Source organism: Osmerus eperlanus, chromosome 10 (assembly GCF_963692335.1).
Source record: "Osmerus eperlanus chromosome 10, fOsmEpe2.1, whole genome shotgun sequence".
Lineage (NCBI taxonomy): Eukaryota > Metazoa > Chordata > Actinopteri > Osmeriformes > Osmeridae > Osmerus > Osmerus eperlanus.
Window position 1 is genome coordinate 12011674 of NC_085027.1, and position 20128 is coordinate 12031801.

Below are 20128 nucleotides of genomic sequence, written 5' to 3' on the forward strand. Positions count from 1 at the left end.
CCAATACAATTCATTGACAACAGTTTACAAATGGATTGTCTTAAAGGGCCAATGCCACACAGAACAATCAACAAAGTCTGTATACACTGTAACTTCACATAAATAGAACCAACACCTTCAAATTCTTTGACGCATTTTCTCAAGTTTTTTTTAATCTCTCCTTAAATCACAACACATAGCATGTGATGTTGCTCCGGGTGGCTAGATAAGACAATGACTCCGACATGATCCGAGATTCTGCCTGCAGTTGCTAAGCAACATCTACCTCCAACCTCTAGATCTGTATCATTGGTCAGTGGGTAAAACGCAGCATTCACCCCATTGGCTAAGAGGAGGTTAATAAACTTTAGTCAAGACCTTCCTTTCTAAAAAAAAAAAAAAAAAAGCCACAATGAAGACATTCTTGTGAATGAGAGCGAGTGTGTCAGTGCTTGCGCAGTAGAGTGATGATATATGCATTGAGCTTCATGGCTAAAAATAAAGCTCACCTTGAATGCGATGCCACTGAAAGTTGCAAGACTGAATTCAAAGTGACGAGTCTAGTTCTTTCCAGACATATTGCATGTCTTTGATCCCCCCATATCTCTCTCACAGAGGCCTGGAGATGAACACAGCCACAACAGAGAAAGGGGGTGGGGGGGGGGATCAGATTGCATGTACAACATTGTTACGGCTCGTAGACTGCATATGAATGCAGTTACTCTTGGCTGGAGGGGGGTGGGAGAGGGGGGTTCTACCTAGCTCTCATTACAAGCCTTGTTTTTTGTTTGGGGGGGGTACATGGTTTAACTTCTTTTCTGACACAATTTGTTTAATTAAAAACAAACTTTCTGGCCTTCTTCATGTTCAAATTCAAGACAGCACAGACAGATTGGTGAGGACCCAGACCTCATTCCCATTAAAGACCTTTGGGAGGCATTGGAACGGCGATCGCAAGCCAGGCCTTCCCATCCAACATCAGGGCCTGACCTCACAAATGCTCTTTTGGCTGAATGGGCACAAATGAACAGAGATGCTCCAAAATCTCGAGGACAGCTCTCAACAAGAGTGGCAGCTGTTATGGGGGGGGGGGGGGGGGGGGGGTCCATATTAATGCGTGATGGTTGTAGAATTGGGAATGTTCAATAACCTCATATAGGTGTCATGGTCAGGTGTCTACATACTTTTGGCCAGAGTGTATATTTGATTATAATTTTTTAAAGAATATGAAGGTAGGCAAGAATTCAAATATCAACAAAACAAAGTACTAAACGAATATTAATTTCATCAAGTAGATTTATTCACAGTCAAAACAGCACTACGATGCGATGGTCAACGATTGTAAGCAAATAACAGCTATTTTTGAGGATCTGTACAAAAAAAGTTACAACTTTTAATTGTCTAAAAACAATTTAAATGGCTAAAAGTACATAAGTATACAATTCAAATTTTCATGTAGCAAATCAAACATCAAATCCATAGGACTTAGTCTATCTCCTCTGCCCAGTATTTACACAGGGGTCCATTTTATGCCATAGCATTCCTTTCTTTTTTTACAACCTCTTGGCCACTTTCTTGAGCTGCTGCGATGTCTTGTAGAAGAGAGACTTGGGCTTCCTGACCTCCAAGAAGTTGAGGTTCCCCTCCGACACGCTTCTGACCACTCTCCGAGGCTCGTTCTCTTCTGATCCTAAGGACAGCGAGTCCAACAGGAAAAAAGAAGGGCTGTTATTAAAGATAGACTGAAACTAATTAACATTCAGGACGAGGACAACCGATGAGTAGGGGTTAAGGATGTGGCTGCTGCAGTGTTAGAAATGACTTAATTGTATGAGATTTATCAGTATCTGCCTAACATGTTTTTTCCATTTATTTTCAACATTTCTCCATAGGGAGTTCTCTCTGAAGTTATATTTTCAGTACATGTTTCAAGGAACATTTATTTATTACATTTTTTTTTTTTACAAAAAATACCTATATCTGTGAAGCCTAAACCAGTATAAAAAGGTATGGGAAATAACTGTGGGGAGAAAATCTAAAAGGTTTTCACACAACCAAGGAATGGGTGAGTCGTTTCCCAAATCACGGCCTTGTTTCCCCCACCCCCAGTCCTGTGTCTCCCACATCATCATGACACAACAGAAACAACCAACAAATCTAGCTAAAAAGGTATTACTTTAAAGAAGTAGGGAGTGCTTTTGGGAGTCAGATGGCTGAGCGGTGAGGGAGTCGGGCTAGTAATCTGAAGGTTGCCAGTTCGATTCCCGGCCGCGCAAAATGATGTTGTGTCCTTGGGCAAGGCACTTCACCCTACTTGCTTCGGGGGGAATGTCCCTGTACTTACTGTAAGTCGCTCTGGATAAGAGCGTCTGCTAAATGACTAAATGTAAATGTAAAGAAAGGTATGTTGATAGCCATAGCAGGCCCCTAGTCCTGTCTGTCCTAACCTGTTAGGCTGCAGCTGATAGATGTGTCATAGTCAACATCCTGTGTAGCACAAGGTCAGTGAGGCTAAGAAGATTCCAAAAAACAGAAATGTATTTCAGGGAGAAATGTTTAGATTTTTTTTTAGCCCCTCAGTTGGGCAACATAGATGCTTCTCCTCTGGCTGACCAAAGCATCACAGCGAACCAAGGCCACTTCACCATCCCATGTCAACATGGGCCAACTAATCAATGAACTCAATATGAGGAGCTTAGAGTACAGGACATCTTGTGTCGTTAACTCGTGTCAGGCTTGGGAAAACATTTAACCCAAACAAGCTTTGTACTGGGGGTCAGCGAGAAGAGAATGGAATAAAAAAAAGAGGGATTTTGTATTTACGGTTCATCCTGAAGACAATCCTGTTCTGTCATTAGTTTAAATTCCTTTTGACGCTTATAATCCGTTCTCTAAAGGCGTGTTGTTGTTGAGCGGTGAACTCACCAGGCATGCGACGCACTCGTAGTGGCCGGCTGGCCAAGGAGGCAGGCTCCTGCTTGATGCGCTTGGGTGCTGTGTGGTCTGCAGCCACTTTCATGCTACTGAAGAAGAGAAGAGAGAAAAAAGTAAATAGATATACATCACGGATAAATAAGTAGTGGGCCGAGCGCGAGAATAAGAGAATCGTACCAGTATTTGCGTTTGCCCTGCGCGGCAGATGTCATGGCCGTGTAGTGAGGCTTTTTACGGCTCAGGTCAAACAGGGAAGGTATAGCCAGCCTGGGGGTACATATTGGACACACAAAATCAGTAATTGGTTAATTTAGCCAAATATCTCATTGAATCATCAACAGACCCACACAAAAGCATGTTGACAGGCCTCTAGTGTGCTCAGTGCCATGTCAAAGATGTAACAGCTGAAAAATCAACCGTGTAATGTAAGAACTGGACATGGTTCCTTGAGATGGAAGAGGCTTAATACTGGAAACACTAGAGGAATTCTGAAATCGGATCAAAACTTTCTGAAACTAATACTTGCCGCTTGAAATGTTTTTATTTTTTAAACCCCATCTGAACAGGAGAAATGTTAATGTAGTCATAGTAGAAGACTTGAATTCTGCCTAGTCAAAAAGGCCCTCAATCTCCAGGAGTGCTGTTCACATTCTCACTTCTGAATAAGTGGAAGAAGATCTACACCTTGAGACATAAGAATCTGTGGGGGTTTGCAACTATTAATGACATAATCACTGCACCTTTTTGTGGGTTGGATAGAGTCATCCAACCTGGAAGGTCCTCCGCCGAGTATGACTGTGGTGTTAGCAGGGTCATCACAGTCTGTGATGTCGAAGGTCATGTTGGGGTCATTGGTGTCAGATGGGCGAAGAAGCAGGAGAGAGGATGGAGTGTTCTGTATTGGCTCTGGTGTGTACTGGAGTGGATACATTTCTTCCTGTTTCAGTACTTCATGTAGGACCATGGGGCTGTGCGGCTGGGAGGAGCCAACATTGGAGTTTGGGTTGGTAGGAGGAGACACAGCTAGCTTCCTCCTGGTTGGCTTCTTCTCAGGTGGGCCCTGGCATGTCTGCTTTCCTATTGGGCGTGGAGAACACAATAGTTCACAACATTGGTAACCACACTCAAATATTAAGAGGACTAATATCATATTATCTAAATATACTGGTGTTTAGTCTTATGTTGAATTCTGTCTGGTTTTCCCTCTCATAATTAACATAACGGGCCTTTTGTGCTTGTTTTTTTTATTTATATTTTACAAATTTCTAGTAGCCTATATAATTAAAACATATTTAAAGCCTGTGAACTGGTAAAGCCAAGTGAGTCAAAGCCCTTTGTTCTAACTGAAGCTCAGTCATGAATGGTGTTGACGTGAAAATCTTAGATATCAATTCTCCAAAAGCAATATGCTCAGACACTGTGTCTACACACATCCATAGTGCAACAGAAACACGGAGGATGCTGCTATAGCATTAGGACATTCACCAACTTAAGGCACCAGGTTTCCATAGCAATATCATCCATTGCTTGACCCTGTGTCAGAGCACCATAAATTATACCTTATTGAATTAAATGTTTAGATCCTTGGGTGGCAGTACTCGAAAGACAGCACACCACACAAGTAGCCACACACACACAGGCTAAGCAGGGTGGATAACTGGTGATTGTCAGTAATACGTGTTGTAATCTATCGTCAGCGGGTATAAAACAGACGTGTCTCGAGAATGTGACGCTGGTGACCTTTAACTCACAGCAGACACAAATCAGAGGTGTAGGACACTAAGGGACACGTTTATGCTCACAACTTAAGTTTCACCGGTCCTGACTCATGCCACTGTGACAGGGACATGCAGTGGCTGAGGTAGAAAGATGATAACTTGCAAAACGGAAATCCGGACTGGAGTCAAGAGAAAGACAGAAGAAAAGAAGCTCCAGATTGAGAATAATTGAGAAAGAAAAAACACACACAAGATTAGACAACTACTATGGACAACAACAACAGAAGCTGTTAAAACACTTAAATGTAACTACCAGAGACGTAGTTCGATACCAAACTGTCATTTGGGTGTTTATAGCACAGATGAGCAGCTCTAACACAGTAGGATGACTCACCAGCTCTACAACCTGTCGGATAGAGAACTGGGAGGGTGACCACGTCACACGCCGTGACTCAAACAGCCAGGGCTACATACCCTTACTTACGTGACACTTATATGTTGAAGGCCGAGGAAGCTACTGAACAACAATAAACCAGCGTATGACTAATCACACAGGCTGATCTCTACTGAACAAACAACTCAAAAACAACTCTTCCAAAGGCTAATCATTAAATATTTATCCTCATCATCATCCTCATCACTCATTCACTACAGAACAAATGCTTTACCCTGGCCCTACACACAGAGAGGACTGTGTTTTAAAGGGCAGGGTGTTGTTAGACCCAACGCCACAGGCCCCCATAATCCTACTGAGATTAAGTCTAAAAATATAATCCACCGGAGCTGACATCAAACCAGACCGGTGGCTATTGGTTGCAGTGGTCTGCAGGTGCCCAGGTGTTGCAGGGCCCTGGCTCTGTGTGGAAGCGTGCGTCTGGGGCGAGGAAAGCTGAGCTGGAGTCGGGGAGGCACGTTGCACAGAGGCATGAGGTGGGCTCACTTGTTGCAGCGAGACCCACAGCAGCTGCATTGCTCACATGCTGACGCCAAACAGAGCTGGCCGCCCTGCTCCAGTCCCGTGGAGCCGGCTGACACATGGAGCTCTCCAAGTGAAGGGCTGCTACTTCACACGCGTCTGGACAGAGGAGTGGAGCAGGGGGCTGAGACCCACCTGCCCACCTTTCGCTCGCTTTCAACCGCTCCAATCATCTTTGTCATAAAAACAGACGACCCTCTGGGAATAGTAATCATAAAAAACAAGCCAGTGTCTTTTAACCATTCATAGGAAAAAATAAATAAAAGCTCAAATAGAAAAACTGATGAAAATCTAAGGACAAAACTAAAAGGAGGAAGAGCATATTTTCAATTTGTCAAATCGAATTCTTAAATAGAGGAAGAGTCGCTTACGGTGTGAGAGGACAGTACGCATACAGCCCACACAGTATGATTAATAGACCTATATATTAACACAAATTGCACAATGCAATATTTAGCAAATTTGCGTCAGGGCTCAGACAGACAGGACAGGAGAATGGGGCAGAGATAAATGGCACTGCTATCTGACGGGAAGGGAGGGGGGCTTCTGGCCCTGTGGATAAATGGGGGCCAAGTTCCTTCAATCACATATTTTTGGATTGCAGGGGATTAATACATGCATGAGGTGCTATTTCTGGTGGAGAGTGCTGAATTAGGGTCGCCTGGCTGCTGCCTCTACCACTGAGAGGACAGGCAGGGGTGTACACTGGCTTGCTCTGTCCCTGCAGACACTCTCCCTCCCTCCCTCTCTTCCTGCAGACACACAGTCCCTCCCTCCCTCCCTCCCTCGTGGTGGATTAGCATTTTCATGAATGAAGCTGGAGAGGGTTGGGGAGGAGGCTGGGCGGAGGGTTGGATTCCAGATTGACCGAGTACAACATAGAGAGCAGGAGGGGAGGGGGTACACGCCATAGATGGAGGGAACGAAGGAGCGGAAAGGGGATGAGGCGAGAGACACAGAGAGGAGTCCGGAAGGAAGAGAGAATGTAGAAGAGACAAAGGAAAAGGAGGTAGAAGGAAATAAGCAGGGGAGGAAGTGAGAGATGAAGGGAAAGACAAAAGAGGTCAGAGTTGTGTGAGAGTGACAGCAAGAGAGAGAGAGAACAGAGAAGAACGAGGCAGAGTAGGAGAGGGGAGACTGGGAGAGAATCGGGAAAAGAGATGGAGAGCAAAAAAAAGAGAGAAAGAGCGAGAGCAGTCCATGCTGTGCTAAAAGGTGATAACGGGCTGGATACTGGTTACTGCCAGGGTGTCGAGTCATGTCGAAAGGTCACACGCATGATAACCTCTCCTCTACCTCGCCGACAGACGGGGTAGAGGAGTTTCAGCGATGTTTCAGCACTGACGCTCAGGGCAGGAGAAGGAGCTCATCTAATTCTACAGACAACAACAGCCGACGTTGCAGGGAACACACTCGCATTTTCAGTCTCATGAAAAACATGAATTCAAGTTGATTTATAATGATGGTGGTGGGGGTGGAGAAACAACAACCAATAACTGCCATTTTCTCCTCACTCCATTTCCTGTCCCTGAGCTGTGGTCGTTGGTGTTTTTCCTTAAATCGAAACATTTCCCACGATGTGTTACAATTACATGTCGACCACCTGTTCTGCAGAAAATATCATTACCACCAATTTGGACGTCCATATTTCAACATAGCTGATCTGGGTCCCTAATGGTTACAATGGCCTAATGGCCCCACCTGGTACGCTCCCTTCCTCTGAAGGCGCTTTCAGTGTTATTTCATTTCATGAACTGCACCAGAACAGGATGTCTACTGAGCTGCATGGCGGTAAATCAAATTCATTTCACTGCAGAATTATTTGGCAGTTTTTTCCCCACCCCAGCTCCCCTCCACACGTTCTTTTCCGTAAACTATGATGATGAGGGAAAAGGTCATTATTATTATCACTTCACTTAAAAGATGTCAGAGAGCCACAAATAAATTCTAATACATTTCCACCACACACCCAAGCATAAAATTGTCACTTAAAAAGACCAAAACGGTCAAATCAAATAATTGATGTAACTATTTTAGGAAGAGATGACAGAAGGAAAGGAAGGAAAGATGCCATCCAGCCAGAGGCAGCAGGGCAGCAGGGAGGGAAGGCCTACAGGGACACAGGACACACACGTTTACCTTGACATGATGGAGAGGCTAGGAGACGAAGGGACACTCTCCTTTTGTGGCTGTCAGCGCCTGGTAGACAGACACACAGTGTTACACACTTTGCAGATCTCTCTCACACACGCACACACACACAGTCTTTTGTGTTATCATAATGCACACTTCAGATCAACTGGAGTTCGGGGGATGCATACAGTATAATCCCAAGGCCATGTTACCGAGACAAACCCCCCCCAGATACAATGAGACCCATTAGTGAAGGGTAGTGGGTTGTATTGTGTTTGTAGTACTGGAGGGTTGGGGGGGGGGGGGGGGGGGGGATGAGAGGCGACTGAGAGGTCGAATGACGGTGCATTACTCAGCTCCAGGCACAGGAGGAGAGGGAGACAGGACAGGCAATGAGAGCGAGGCCTGTGGTGTGACAGGAGGACAGGTGCAGGGAGTCCCAGCTGATGGACAGCATCATGGCCATCGAGGAAGGCTCGCCGGCACCAGGGTCATGCCATGTTGTCAGCCCCACAGGCGGGATGTCATCAAAGCGAGAGGAGGGATGTATACAAGAGAGAGAGACAGTTGTGGTAACTCACTACAGGGGCTGTTCGGATGGCCGGCGAGGTGAGAAAACGTCAAGATGGGCGCCAGCCTGGAACCCTCGGCATGTGACTCCGCCCCTTGCTGCTGCTCCGCCTTCTCCTGGTCAGCCCAGACCACACCCCTGTCCCTCAGCACCAAGTGCTCCAATTGCTGGTTCTCAGTGTCATCACTGGTCATTAGAAGCCCCGCCCCCTTCAGGGTGCTGTAGTGTCTACTATAGGCTGGTAGCAAGACGGTCAACAACCTAGGGAGAGAACACAACAACATCAACGTCACCGAAAGTACGCCCTGATCTGCCGGGAGAAGGAGGTGAGATGAAGCTCCTTACTTCCTGGTGTGCTTGTTCTCCTGGTCCTGCAGGCTGATGAGGTGGGTCATCTGTTCAATGTGCTGCTTCAGGTCATCCACCTGCAACTGCAGCCTGTGGCTGTGCAGCTCTTTCTGGAGGGGCTGAGAGGAAGAGGGGACAGGTAGAGCGGGGACGGAAGAGAAAGAGAGGGTGGGGTGAGACAGTAGGTAGTGACTTATTTAGCGCCAGGCTTCCTCTGAGAAGTCATCTTCCGGGTAAGAGCTCAGGCGTGAGAAACTCAAGAAGCAGAGAGAACATTTGACCATCCGGTGCGTCACTGTTCTGGTCCACTTCCTGGAAGACTAAGGGGAATGCTTGGAAAAAAGAAGAAAAAGAAATACACCGACATGGTAGTAGGTAACTGGCTGAGCAGAGGGATAAGTAAAGACCATTGATTTATTCTCCTCAGAGCTCCACGAGAGAGAGCAGGAGAAATCAGAACGAGCACGCCTCTCATTACTGGCCGAACAGCTGGGAGCAAAACAATAGGTATTACAACACCACTGGACACAGCAGCGGACATTCAATAACAAACCAGCCAGCAGAACTACACAGGGCCAACTCATTCTAGGTTTGGCACTGACCACCCGCTCAAAGACAGCCCTGGAGTCTGGAGACATCCCTCTAGGTGAGCAGTAGCCGAGCAGCTAGCTTGGTTTGCTGCTGCTAACTACAGTACATCAGTTGGGTATCCTTATCTGTTGCTTCGAATGCTTTGGCTCACTGTCATCCATCTACCTCCCCCTCTGCTTCCTGTTTCACCAGCCCCCCTTCCTCCGCCCCTCAACCCCAGTTCCCTCCCTCCGCTCTGGGGCACCACCTCCCCCGGCCTCCCCCCCTGCCCCGGCCTCCCCCCCTGCCCCGGCCTCCCCACCTCCTCACCTCCGGGGCCTGTGCCTCTTCTCCCAGCAGCTTCATCTCGTTCTCAAGGCGGTGAAGCCAGCCGTCGTTTTCCAGGAAGCGCACCTCCGTGTCCCTGAGCCGCTGGCGCAGGTGCTGCTGCTGAGTCAGCAGGGAGGCCAGGCGACGCTCGTGCTTACAGGTGGCCTGGACAAATAGAAACAAAAGTCCAAATAACAATAAGGACAAACACCCCCGTCACTGCTGAACGTGGAAGGGCGGCAGGCTCGGGTCGAGGCTGGGCACCTGTTGTCATCACGGAAACATCGCTGAAACTTCTCAACGGGGTTTAAAGGGGGAGGTGCTCAGGGTAGAACTGGAACAAGGGGAGTATTTTTGCTAGGACTGGGGGCCTGAGCTTGAGTGAAAACTTAGGGAAACTGACAACATTCCGGTTTACAGAAGTGTTGGGTCTGTGGTGAGCAAATGAGTAGAGGGAGATGCTGGGTTGATCTCTGCACAGTATCACAGTAACGCTAGTAGCCTCGGGCACTCGGCGCCACACGCAGCCTGTGAGAACACACCTTGTCGGTCTTGTCCTTGGCGCAGAAGAGCTGAACCTGCAGGTTGGTCTCCTCACTGAAATGCTGCCGAAGCTTGTTATCCTTCAGCTGGCGTTCCAGAAGCAGCTGCTCCCGTCTGATCTGGGCCTGGCTGGAGAACACGCTGTGGAGAGAATCTGACATCCTGGAGGGGAGGAGGAGGACAGATGTTTTTTTGTTTTTTTAAAGGTTGCCTGACAAAACACAGGTGGTTGCTGTAGAATCAAAGCATGAAAAAGGGATGAACAGAAAACACTTCATTCAACTACAGGGAAAAGGTTATTTTATTAATGTCAGCCATTTTTCTTTCTCTCCTTTTCCCTAATACCATTCTAAAAGTTTTCCATTCAACAGGTATGAATGATGCTTCAACCAGAGAGGGAGGTAGAGATGCATGTCAATACATGTGCAGTTAGACAGGAGGGAGGGTAGAGGAAGAGGGAAGGAGGAGAGGCCATCAGCAGATGACGAGAGGGGAGCGCTAGGAGAAGAGAGCGGGGAGGGAGAGGAGAGCGGGGAGGAGAGATGCGAGGAGAAGAGAGGGAGACGAGGGGGGAGCTAGCAGCTTGTCGCTGGGATGTGACTGCACTCTCCAATGTAACCCCAGTGACGTACAAGCCGCCGTGGCCTTGCCAGACTGCTGAATTTTTAATAGTGTGAGAAGCGTGCGGCCTCTCTTCAGAGCCTCTCATTGTGCGAGTTGTGAATTCTGATGCCGGTGAATGAAATGCGTGGGAGTGAGACTCATTCAGCTTCCCCCCCCCCCCCCCCCCCCCACTTCCACTCCTCCAACCATAACCACCACCTCCTCCTCCCTTTCTATCTCTCTCCTTTTTACAGATGCCTCTGCAGAGGATAGTCGAAGAGGTATCCTGCTATCTGGGGCATCTAGATTTATATAATGTATAAATGTGTATGTTTATATTAAACAAACCTTGGCTCACAGATGACCCCATCAAAAATGCATAAACTCCTCATCCACTGGGCGTTGTACTTTCTGCTCGTCGTTTTAAATTATGGATTTCAATAATAAAAATAAAGAATGGTGTGAAAGGACAAAGACCTCAAAGCTCTAGGTTACAACATGATGTTTCAGCATCTTAAGCAAGTTACTTCCGGCCTTTCTGTAACTGTACCAGCCTGTGCCACCGACCCTCAGGCCAACACCACCCAGCCTTACTTCTTTATCTCTGCAAGTTTCTGACTGGAGACAGGATTGGAAACGCCTGGCACAAGGGGATGCATCTTCCTCTCCTCATACTCCTTTATCCTGTTCTTTAGCAAGATTATCTGGAATGCCAAACAAAATATGTGATACATATTTAACATATAAAATAGACAGAAAGATATAGAAAATAAACTAATAATAAAATGGACTAAAAAAACAGACGTGGCCAGGTCTGAGGCATGAAAAAAAAGAACAAAAAAAGAAGCTAATCAGATATTTTCAAGGAAAGCTCAATGTTTTTTTTCTTCTTCAGTAGGAAGTAGAATGGAAGTATGGGTGCATGGTCTTTATTTACCTCCTGCTGCTGCCTCTCACATATCACAGCGTACTGGCTGATGTGACTGTCCAGGCTCACTACATTACTCTTCAGCTGATACATGGATGACAAACACAACAAGAACAGTTACAAATAAAAGATTTGCACATTTGTGCATTTGAAATAAATCAAACAAGCAAATAATGTTCTTTTCAAAAAAGTCATTCAGACATTCAAGAGATGAACAGGTAACGGTACCAACCGAGGACTTGATCTCTTTGGCCCGGTTGGCGTACTTTAACGTGTTGTGGGTGTCGTCGTAGGACTTGGAAGAGGGGCTAACGTTGGCGATCATGACGGTCCTACAGTTCCCCCCCAGCGAGTCTTTCAACAGGCGTGTCAGCTTGCTGTCCCGGTACGGGATGTGAGTGTTCTTATTCTGGAATAAGTCAAAACAAAACAAGTTAGTAAAGTCAACCACTGAAAATCCAGCTTGAACCAAGACAGCTAGGGCCGTCCAGGTCCGCTAGGCAGACAGACAAGCTTTACCAGGCCAAGACCAGCCGCTTGCTCAGACAAAACAAAAACAAATCCTCCAATGTTATATTTCCTGTTAGATCTCACATGCTTGGGGTCCTGCGTGACCCCAGCTTGCAGACTCACACTAACAGCACAGATGCATCCTGGGTAAATTACAGATGTTCAGGAGTGTCACTCACAATATGACGAATTTCAATGACAGAAGTGGACTTGCAAACATATGGTGATGGGAAAGGAAACAAAGGACCTGGGGCAGCCCAGCTGTGTTTCCAGGTTGAGGGACCCACATCTGGATTCAGAAACATTATATTTCCATCAGGCCCTTGCCACTGACAGGTGGAGAATAGCTGGAGCAGATAAAAGGCGGTGGTCCCAATTAAGCGCAGCACCTCTTTCCTCAGAATGATTTATAGAGTAGGCCGAGGCTGAAGCCAGGCAACAGGAAGAGGAAACGGACTGGAGAGGAAATGAGGGAGCAGGAGGGATGGATGGGAGGACTGGATTGTGGAACAACTGCTTCGCTCAGTGTTCAGGACAAAACGGAACTAGGCCATACCTGGCTAGGTATGCCTGTCCCCTTACCCCTGAGAGGCAAGAAGGGTGAGGGGGGGGGGGGGTGAAGGAGCGATCACGTTTCGCTACAGCAGTGGCACGTTTGTGCAGCATTTCCTAAATGCAAGTGCCTGCTTGTGGCCTCCCTGGGACGGCAGTAAAATGAGACGACTCGGTGACAGGTTAATGTATGCAACTGGAATGAAATAATACCCAAACACTGTGCTCTGCTCTCCGCTACCCTCCCAGCAGCCTGAGCCAAGACAAGGATCCTTCAGTTACACAGAAATGCTGCTGCTTGTCTGAAACGTTGGCTTGAGGAAGTTGTCAAGCGCTGTATGATGTACGATGTAAAGTCCAATCTGTTCTAAAAAAGTAATTTGCTCTAAAACCAAGACAACATTAAAAAAGAATAACACTAAAGACTAAACAAAAGGCAGAATAAATTAAGTCAATGCCTTTTATGAATTAAAACACTTCATGGGAAAATAAATAAATGAAATGCAGAAAAAATCAAACATTTAACAAAAGAATAAAAGACCCACAGTAAAAAGCAGCTGGGAGTGGGGGTTTGACAGTGAGGAACAATGCAGCACCATCAAACACAGTCATCCTTCAGGCTATACTCAGTTGAAAGCCAGAGAGTTCACGCAGCCTAAGCATTTAAAATCACATTTGAACAGCTCGCTTTGTAAAATTACAAACGTAAAAGTGTCAGACTAAATGGATAGGAAAGCAACTATGCAACATGTCTTTACTGGGCGATCTACATAGGAATACATGCTGTCTCAGCAGTGAAGCTGACACATACTTTCAATATGAGCTGTTAAAAATCGACACATTCAGTAGTAGCAGTACTAGCAGCCTACGAGAAAGAGCTAAACACAATTAACATAATCATTGCAATTAATAACCATTACTTGTGAGATTTTGTTTTATATGTGGTTCTACCTTGGGGTTGGCTAGGGCGTTGATGACGTTGCCGAGGGCGAGGAGGGAGCGGTTGATGTTGGCCCCCTCCCTCTGCCTCGCCCCCCTGGCATTGGTGGCGCTGGCCCTCTCGGAGCCCGCCAGGTCGATTAGGCTCATCTTGGCGACGCGCACGTTGGGGTTGAGGCTGGCTGACTTATCCTGCTGTCTCAAGTAGATCTACAAAGGAAAAACTCAAATCATACACACTGCAGTGCACTGACACAAGAGGGGAGATATAGGTGGTGAGACGCAGTAGAGGAGATACAGCATACAGGAGAGACTCTTTGGCTTATGTAGACCTGCAGCGCTCACGCCTACCTGGAACACGGCGTGGGACCGTGAAGAGGTGGCGTTCATCTCGGTGGGGTGTTGAGTCCTGTTGCGGTTCCCAAAATCCAACGCCTCCAGAATGTGCTCAGCAGACTTGGGCTGAAGAAAAACACATACATTAACAATCAAGAACCAAAACTCCTACTGTACATTTGTGCATCAAGTTATTTCACTTCTGTTTGTCATTCACTGAGACAAACACAGATATAAATGTAGTATATATATGTAGTATATATAAAATAAATTCTAACACAGGTACATATCAAATGCATTTCAAACCCTCTGGTGTCTCCCCACCTGGTGCAAAGTGAGGCCATGGACCACTACTCCTTTGGAGCTGTCTTCTCTCACAGCCAAGGGACCCACGTTCGCCAGGAGGTCCCGGATCTGCTCATTATATACCTGTAAAACCACAATACCGCCCCCCCCCCCCGAGAGAAGCATCAACAGGCTTTGTCTTGGTTTACTTCCAGAAAGTACCTCAAACTTAGACATTGTACACTACGCCCTGATCCGTCCGTGCTACATTGTAAAAACATGCACTCAACATGACCCTCTCTCTAGTAAGACAACATTGAAATCATTTGATTCATTTCATCAGTTGGGACGCACAAAAAAAAAAAACTCACCTCAAGATATGAGAAAGCGATTTCAAACACTTTCTCGTCCTTGACCTCGTCCATGCGTCTGAAGAGTTCATTCATGGTACGATACATTACACCTGGGTCACCACCGCAGCCCAGCATGGTGTGTGTCTTACCTGCTCCAGTTGCACCATATGCAAACACTGCAATTTCACAATTGTATGAGCCCAATTACTTGTGATTTCTTAAACTTAAATACTAAGATGGTAAGTAAGTGGTAGATAAATAATATCATGACCTATGTTTATGTTTTGCCAGCTTGGGTTAAAACAGTAGCTTACCTGTGCAGTTGAAACCATTTAACACTCCGTCCAGTACACCCTTGGTGGTGTTCTCGAAAATGTCCAGTTGCGTAGAATCTTCCCCAAAAACATTATCAAAGACAAACTTCAAGTCCTTGCTGGCCTTCTTGTTAAGATCTCTGTTTCGCAGTCTCTGTGCCCCAAAAGATGGGATTCCCTGCTCCTTGGGATCAAAGATGAGCATGTGGTTGTCCACAACCTGGACAACCTTCCTGGAGTTCTCACTCTGCTCATTGTCATTAAATGGTCTCACACGTACAACCACTTTGACGTGGCTGCACACCTCGCTGGTCATCGTAGTGTTGATTGGAAACGACAGTTTTTCTGAGAAATAATACAAACAAGTTCAAACGGAGAAAGTAAACGGGTAAATGGCTGGTACTAGCTATTACTATCAGCGTAGCTAACTGGCTATGACACAACAGCAAATAGATAACTTAGCTAGCCAGCGTATCCATAGATGACAGCTGATTACACAGCATGCAACTTTGAAGTTAGCTAGGAAAACAAAATGCGAACTTAAGCATGCATAGCATTAACAAACAAAGCTTACACAGAGCAAATTACTCAACTGCATCAGAAGCTGGATTGCTGGCTTTGAATCCGATAGCTAGATAATGATTTAGCGGTAATGTACCGCTACTAGTAGTTAGCTAGCCTAGCCTAGTCAGCTCGACAAAGGCAGGCATGTACAATTCACTACAAATAACATCACGTCTTAAATAACATATATATTGACTGCTTACTCTCAACTAATATTCACAAATTGTTTAGATTGATGAACATAAAAGACAAGTGGCCACTAAAATCATAACGTGTACATTAGCTAAAGATACCTTAACCACGACCCAGCGCCAAGATTTCAAAAACAAGCGCCCATCCTCCGTTCTTACAGAAACTCTGATTGGCCGAGAGACTTCCGTCTGCAGACTCTCGTTGGCTAGACAACCGGAACTACCGTTTCCATTCTGATGACGTTACATTCAGGAAGTAAATGCAATTTTTGAGACAAGCATGTATTCACCCCGCTGCATATTGCAAAATTAACACCGAAGAGTATGGCATATAAACCTAACGAAACAAACAATTGTATTTACAATTTATTACACAAGTTGCATTTTATATGTGTGTATCTATACTATCACTGCCAAAGATGCTAGACATCCAAGACAAGATATGCGAAGTGAAACCATGAAGGTCGGCACTTTTAATGTAACATTTTGATTTACCCGTGCCATTTATCATACACAGATTTATCTTGCAACAAGGGATACCTCTCTAAGAACTTAGCTATAGCTGAACATCGTTCACGAGCCATCCTGATCCTGAATGCAATCAAGGCTTTTGCACAAAACAGAACACAGTCGGTAAAGCATGTTCCATTGACGAATACTTTTGGGGCGTACACGTGCTGAACAAGGAGAGTGCCAACTTGCCAGGTAGGCATATGTGCAGCTCGATTTTTGTTCTTCTTATGAAGCTACCTGGACTTCCTTACTCTGTGTCTATGCACATGCCGTTGCTTTAATAAAACGGGCCCTGCGTGTGTGCGCCGCCCTCTCTGTGACCCTGCCTGTATGCTAGCAAGGGCAGAATGTTTTGATTCGCTATTCAACTAAGTCAAGGGCAGGTTGTATCGGGAGCCCAAACTAGGTGGTGAATGAATGGGTGGTACATAATGATTTTCGCAGTAAGAACTAGTAACTTTCCGCTTACCGCCTATTGCGATTAAAGTCTATTATTCAGTTAATGATTATTTTAATTGTGCCTGCAAAGTAATAAACAAAAAACGCAGTCTCCTCATGATTATCTAAACATCTTCCCAGACACCTATGTGTATGTAATCACAATGCATCTCGTTTTCTAATTGTTCAGAGTCGATCTTGGAGGCAGCTATGCCATGCAAACCCATTTTATGCTGGGCCTCCCTGAGATCATTGAGAGGGATCCTGCCTGCTTGTACAGCTAGCCTGATTCGGGGGTGTCATGTGTGGTACTCATCCCGCTCCGACTCGGGCCCTTCTGGTCGTGGTGCACTGGGCAAAGAGCACCCATCCACCTTAGCTGAAGAAGTAGTGCCACACACACCTGTGATGCTCAAAGAGGTGCTGCACTGTTTGAATATTCAACCTGGCCAGGTAAGCTTCAGTTCATTTACTATGTTCATCAGTTTCCTGAAAATTATGGGGGCAGATAGCTTGGGTAAATCAGCAGTATACAGTCACAGGGTCCAAATTAACTAGGCTAGGTGTGGTATAGGTATTGTTTCAAATTCCTTGAGTGTGTTACAAATATGTGTGCTTCAATAACATTTACTAATTGCAGTTCCGTTAGCCTTAGTGCACATAGTCCACATATTATTATTTTTTGTCCACATATTGAAATTTTAGGTCCCTATATGTTTATTGTATGCACCTTCCTGCCAAAGCAAATTCCTTGTCTGTGCAAACTTTCATGGCGAATAAATCCCATTCTGATTCTGAAATGCAATATCCCATGGAGTGAATGTGACCCTATCACCAGTGACCAGACTTTTTGGAAAGTTGTTTGTTGCCAAACTTCAACATTTCTCTGCACACACACTCCTTATTGGAGGGCATACATCGAGTCGCCTGGATGCCACACAGTACCTTCCTTGGCTTTCACTGACAGTATGTACTATGGGGACAGATGGGCATGAGTCAAAGGGCCTTCTGTTGTGGTGGGCAGCAAGGGGGGGGCATGATGGGCCCCCCCGGAGTGGCCGAGACACGATGAAGCGCGGACGGGGCTAGGTGGGGGCCTTGGGTCAACAACTTAGTCAGGCTCTGTGCCACGATGAGGCTGTTGGCAGGATACTGGGTGCTGCACGCTGTCCTCAACTTTAGCACCTTGTTAGGATACTCCTCCACTGTCCGCCCATAAGCCAACTGTCCCAACATAGCCTGCCAAGCAGTTGCTATTAAAAACAGCATTTGATAGGTTAGTTAATGTCATTTCAGACACATTGCAGTCACTTACTGTACATTGATGTGAGAAAATGAAATATGCATTGTAAGTGTAAGTTGCAAGTCTAGCAATACTAGGACTTGTGCTGCTTCCACTGCTAAATCCTTACACAAAGCAATCAATGACACATCAAGTTTGATATGTTTGACATGCTTGCGTGTAAAAAGGGCTATACAAATACATTTTGATTTGATTTCATAACTTGATTCAAGCAATTGACAGTTTCAGTTGTAATGTCACATGAAAGGATGACACATGACATTCTTTTGGCCAGTGGAGTTCAGGTTAATAAGTGCATATCAGTTTATCGTTTTGGAGGAAGCTGCACTTTGTTTAAGTTGAGCTGTAAAAGATCAAAAAGATCATTTTGTTGTTTCTTTTTACATGGCTGTAACTAACTCTGTGCCACTTTTGTGAATGGCTTCTACTGTGCTATTTTCCTTAACAATTCCAGCATATGTAAACAATTTTAGGCTATTACAATATGAATGAACATACTTGAAATTATTTGTGTGTCTGAAGAAGATTGCAAAAAAAGGCATGTGTGTCTAAGCATTCCTTAATCCATACACCACCAGTCAGTCAGACAGCTTTATGCTTTCCAGTGGAGCTATGAGAGCAGGCCACCATGGCCTCATAGAGACTAAGTGTGGGTGTCGCTGACAAGTCAATGATTGGGGCGGAGGAAAACCCGCCCCTGTTGTCAGCCAAACACTCACTCCAATCACAGGGGGAGTCAAATTAATATTTTGATCTGCCATTGTAAACCAATCAGGCCTGCGTTGTTGCTCTTGTCATCCCTGGCAGAGGAAGTATGAATGGAGCACTTAGGGAGATGATGGGAGTCTGAGAGCAAACACTGCAATTATGCCAAAGTGGGTAAATGCAGCCTTTCAGAGCACCATTGCCTCCCACACACGCGGCCTGGCGTAGATATCCCTCCACACAGGTGCTTGAGGTGCACTGGTGTGTGTATATATACTGTATTTCCCTGTTGCTTTCTCACTTTGTCAGGTCTCAATGAAGTAGTTTAGCCTAAATTTGTCCTCCCTTTCTACAATGGAGGGAAAAAAAACAGCCACGCTTAAATCAATACATGATTTTCTTTGTGACTGGCGTAGGCTATTGCTTCCTTTATCTTGAGATATGGCATGCTCTTAACACCCCCCCCCCCCCCCCCCGTCTTCCTCACCTTCCCATCAACCATGAATTAACCAAACTGGATTGGCCTCATTGACCATCATTGACCATTAGCTCTTAAAAGATTACAGTTCGTAGAATTCAATATCACTCTATTCACCTTGGAACGTGGTTATGCTCTGCTGGGTGGATAAACATTTTAGCCTAATTATCTTAGCCGTCAGGATGCAATTGTAGCATTTGGCTAATTGAATAATAGGCGGTGTTTGGGCCCGGAGCGTGATTATCGGCCTATTACAGGGAAGACTCAGAGACTGGGTGGCAGTTAGTGTGTGTGTTTGTGTGTTTGTGCTCCTCACACAGGAGCAGGTCTTGATTCCAAAGCTGGAGTTGGTTTAATAGATTGAAGCAGGAGGTGTAGCACTGAGTCTGGCCCTGAGAAAAGGCCCATCGTCACCTTGTAATTATATTGTTCAGGCCGTTTCTTACCCCGTGAGCATGATAATGGGTATGGTCCCTAGCAGGAAAACACCAGAAGTCACTTATCCTAGAAACGCTCCCCGTACCCTGTCGCTATGCCTGTCTTAGGAAGATGACGAGTCATGGTCTGTGTGTCGTCTAACGAGTCATCAGAACCCTCTGGAGAGGGGCTTCATATCACTCAGTCAGGACTCCCGTTGGGCTGCCTCGTCATTCAGATCCCAGGGTGAATCACCGCGCAATCACGCTCCGGCCCTGGGGACTAGACGACGAGGGCTGCGTATTACTCAACCTTTCTGACGAGCTTTGATGAGTCCCTCTGTGTCATCCCCAAGTCATGCTTTGTTCTTTTATCTTAAGGTGTGTGATGAAAGGATGAAGGATGTGTTGGATTCAAATAGTTTTGAGATTTCTGAAAAACTCAGGGAACTTGTGGAAGTTAAGGAACATAAAGATTTTCTTTCTTTGCCCAAAACGGGGGCTGGGGTGGGGGGGGGGGTGTTACTGTCATCCAAAAGGAACTATTCATCCAACCAGCCCTCTTCCACTGCCTTCATAATTGTTATTAGACAGTGTT

At 45.8% G+C, this 20128-nt stretch overlaps 2 protein-coding genes across 5 annotated transcripts in view; one reads left to right on the plus strand and one right to left on the minus strand.

Annotated features, from left to right (window-relative positions):
- Positions 1-1523: 1523 nt before the first annotated feature.
- kif18a (kinesin family member 18A) lies at positions 1524-15905 on the minus strand. 3 transcript variants are annotated; one of them, XM_062471600.1, is made up of 18 exons: positions 15780-15905; positions 14923-15267; positions 14627-14784; positions 14295-14399; positions 13986-14096; positions 13647-13844; positions 11866-12042; positions 11643-11717; positions 11300-11409; positions 10102-10264; positions 9560-9724; positions 8657-8778; positions 8322-8572; positions 7747-7806; positions 3654-3990; positions 3091-3180; positions 2905-3002; positions 1524-1669 (listed from the first exon to the last, which is right to left on the minus strand). In XM_062471600.1, exons 2-18 carry the CDS (start codon positions 15236-15238, stop codon positions 1533-1535), a joined length of 2673 nt encoding a protein of 890 aa, XP_062327584.1. In that variant the 5' UTR covers positions 15239-15267; positions 15780-15905; the 3' UTR covers positions 1524-1532. The 3 variants fall into 3 exon arrangements, with proteins under 3 accessions (XP_062327584.1, XP_062327585.1, XP_062327587.1); XM_062471601.1 differs by lacking the exon at positions 15780-15905 and adding an exon at positions 15516-15769; XM_062471603.1 differs by lacking the exon at positions 15780-15905 and adding an exon at positions 15497-15608.
- Positions 15906-15925: 20 nt separating this feature from the next.
- Positions 15926-20128, plus strand: part of mettl15 (methyltransferase 15, mitochondrial 12S rRNA N4-cytidine) — a 30133-nt gene continuing 25930 nt past the window's right edge. The window contains exons 1-2 of one of the 2 annotated variants that reach the window (XM_062471605.1): positions 15926-16382; positions 16821-17081. In XM_062471605.1, coding sequence (XP_062327589.1) covers positions 16839-17081 — 243 coding nt within the window. In that variant the 5' untranslated portion in view covers positions 15926-16382; positions 16821-16838. Of the gene's footprint in view, positions 16383-16404; positions 16634-16820; positions 17082-20128 lie in introns of those variants that run through there. The other variant, XM_062471604.1, reaches the window with a different exon arrangement.

Bases quoted from the DNA above. Each gene is read 5' to 3' on its own strand.
- kif18a (XM_062471600.1), bottom strand. From the start codon at position 15,238: ATGACCAGCGAGGTGTGCAGCCACGTCAAAGTGGTTGTACGTGTGAGA. The intron at 13,845-13,985 runs GTAGGCGTGAGC...TTTCCTTTGTAG, and splicing joins GGTCCCACGCCGTGTTCCAG to ATCTACTTGAGACAGCAGGA. The intron at 8,779-9,559 runs GTGAGGAGGTGG...TCTTCCTCTCAG, and splicing joins AAGAGGCACAGGCCCCGGAG to CCCCTCCAGAAAGAGCTGCA.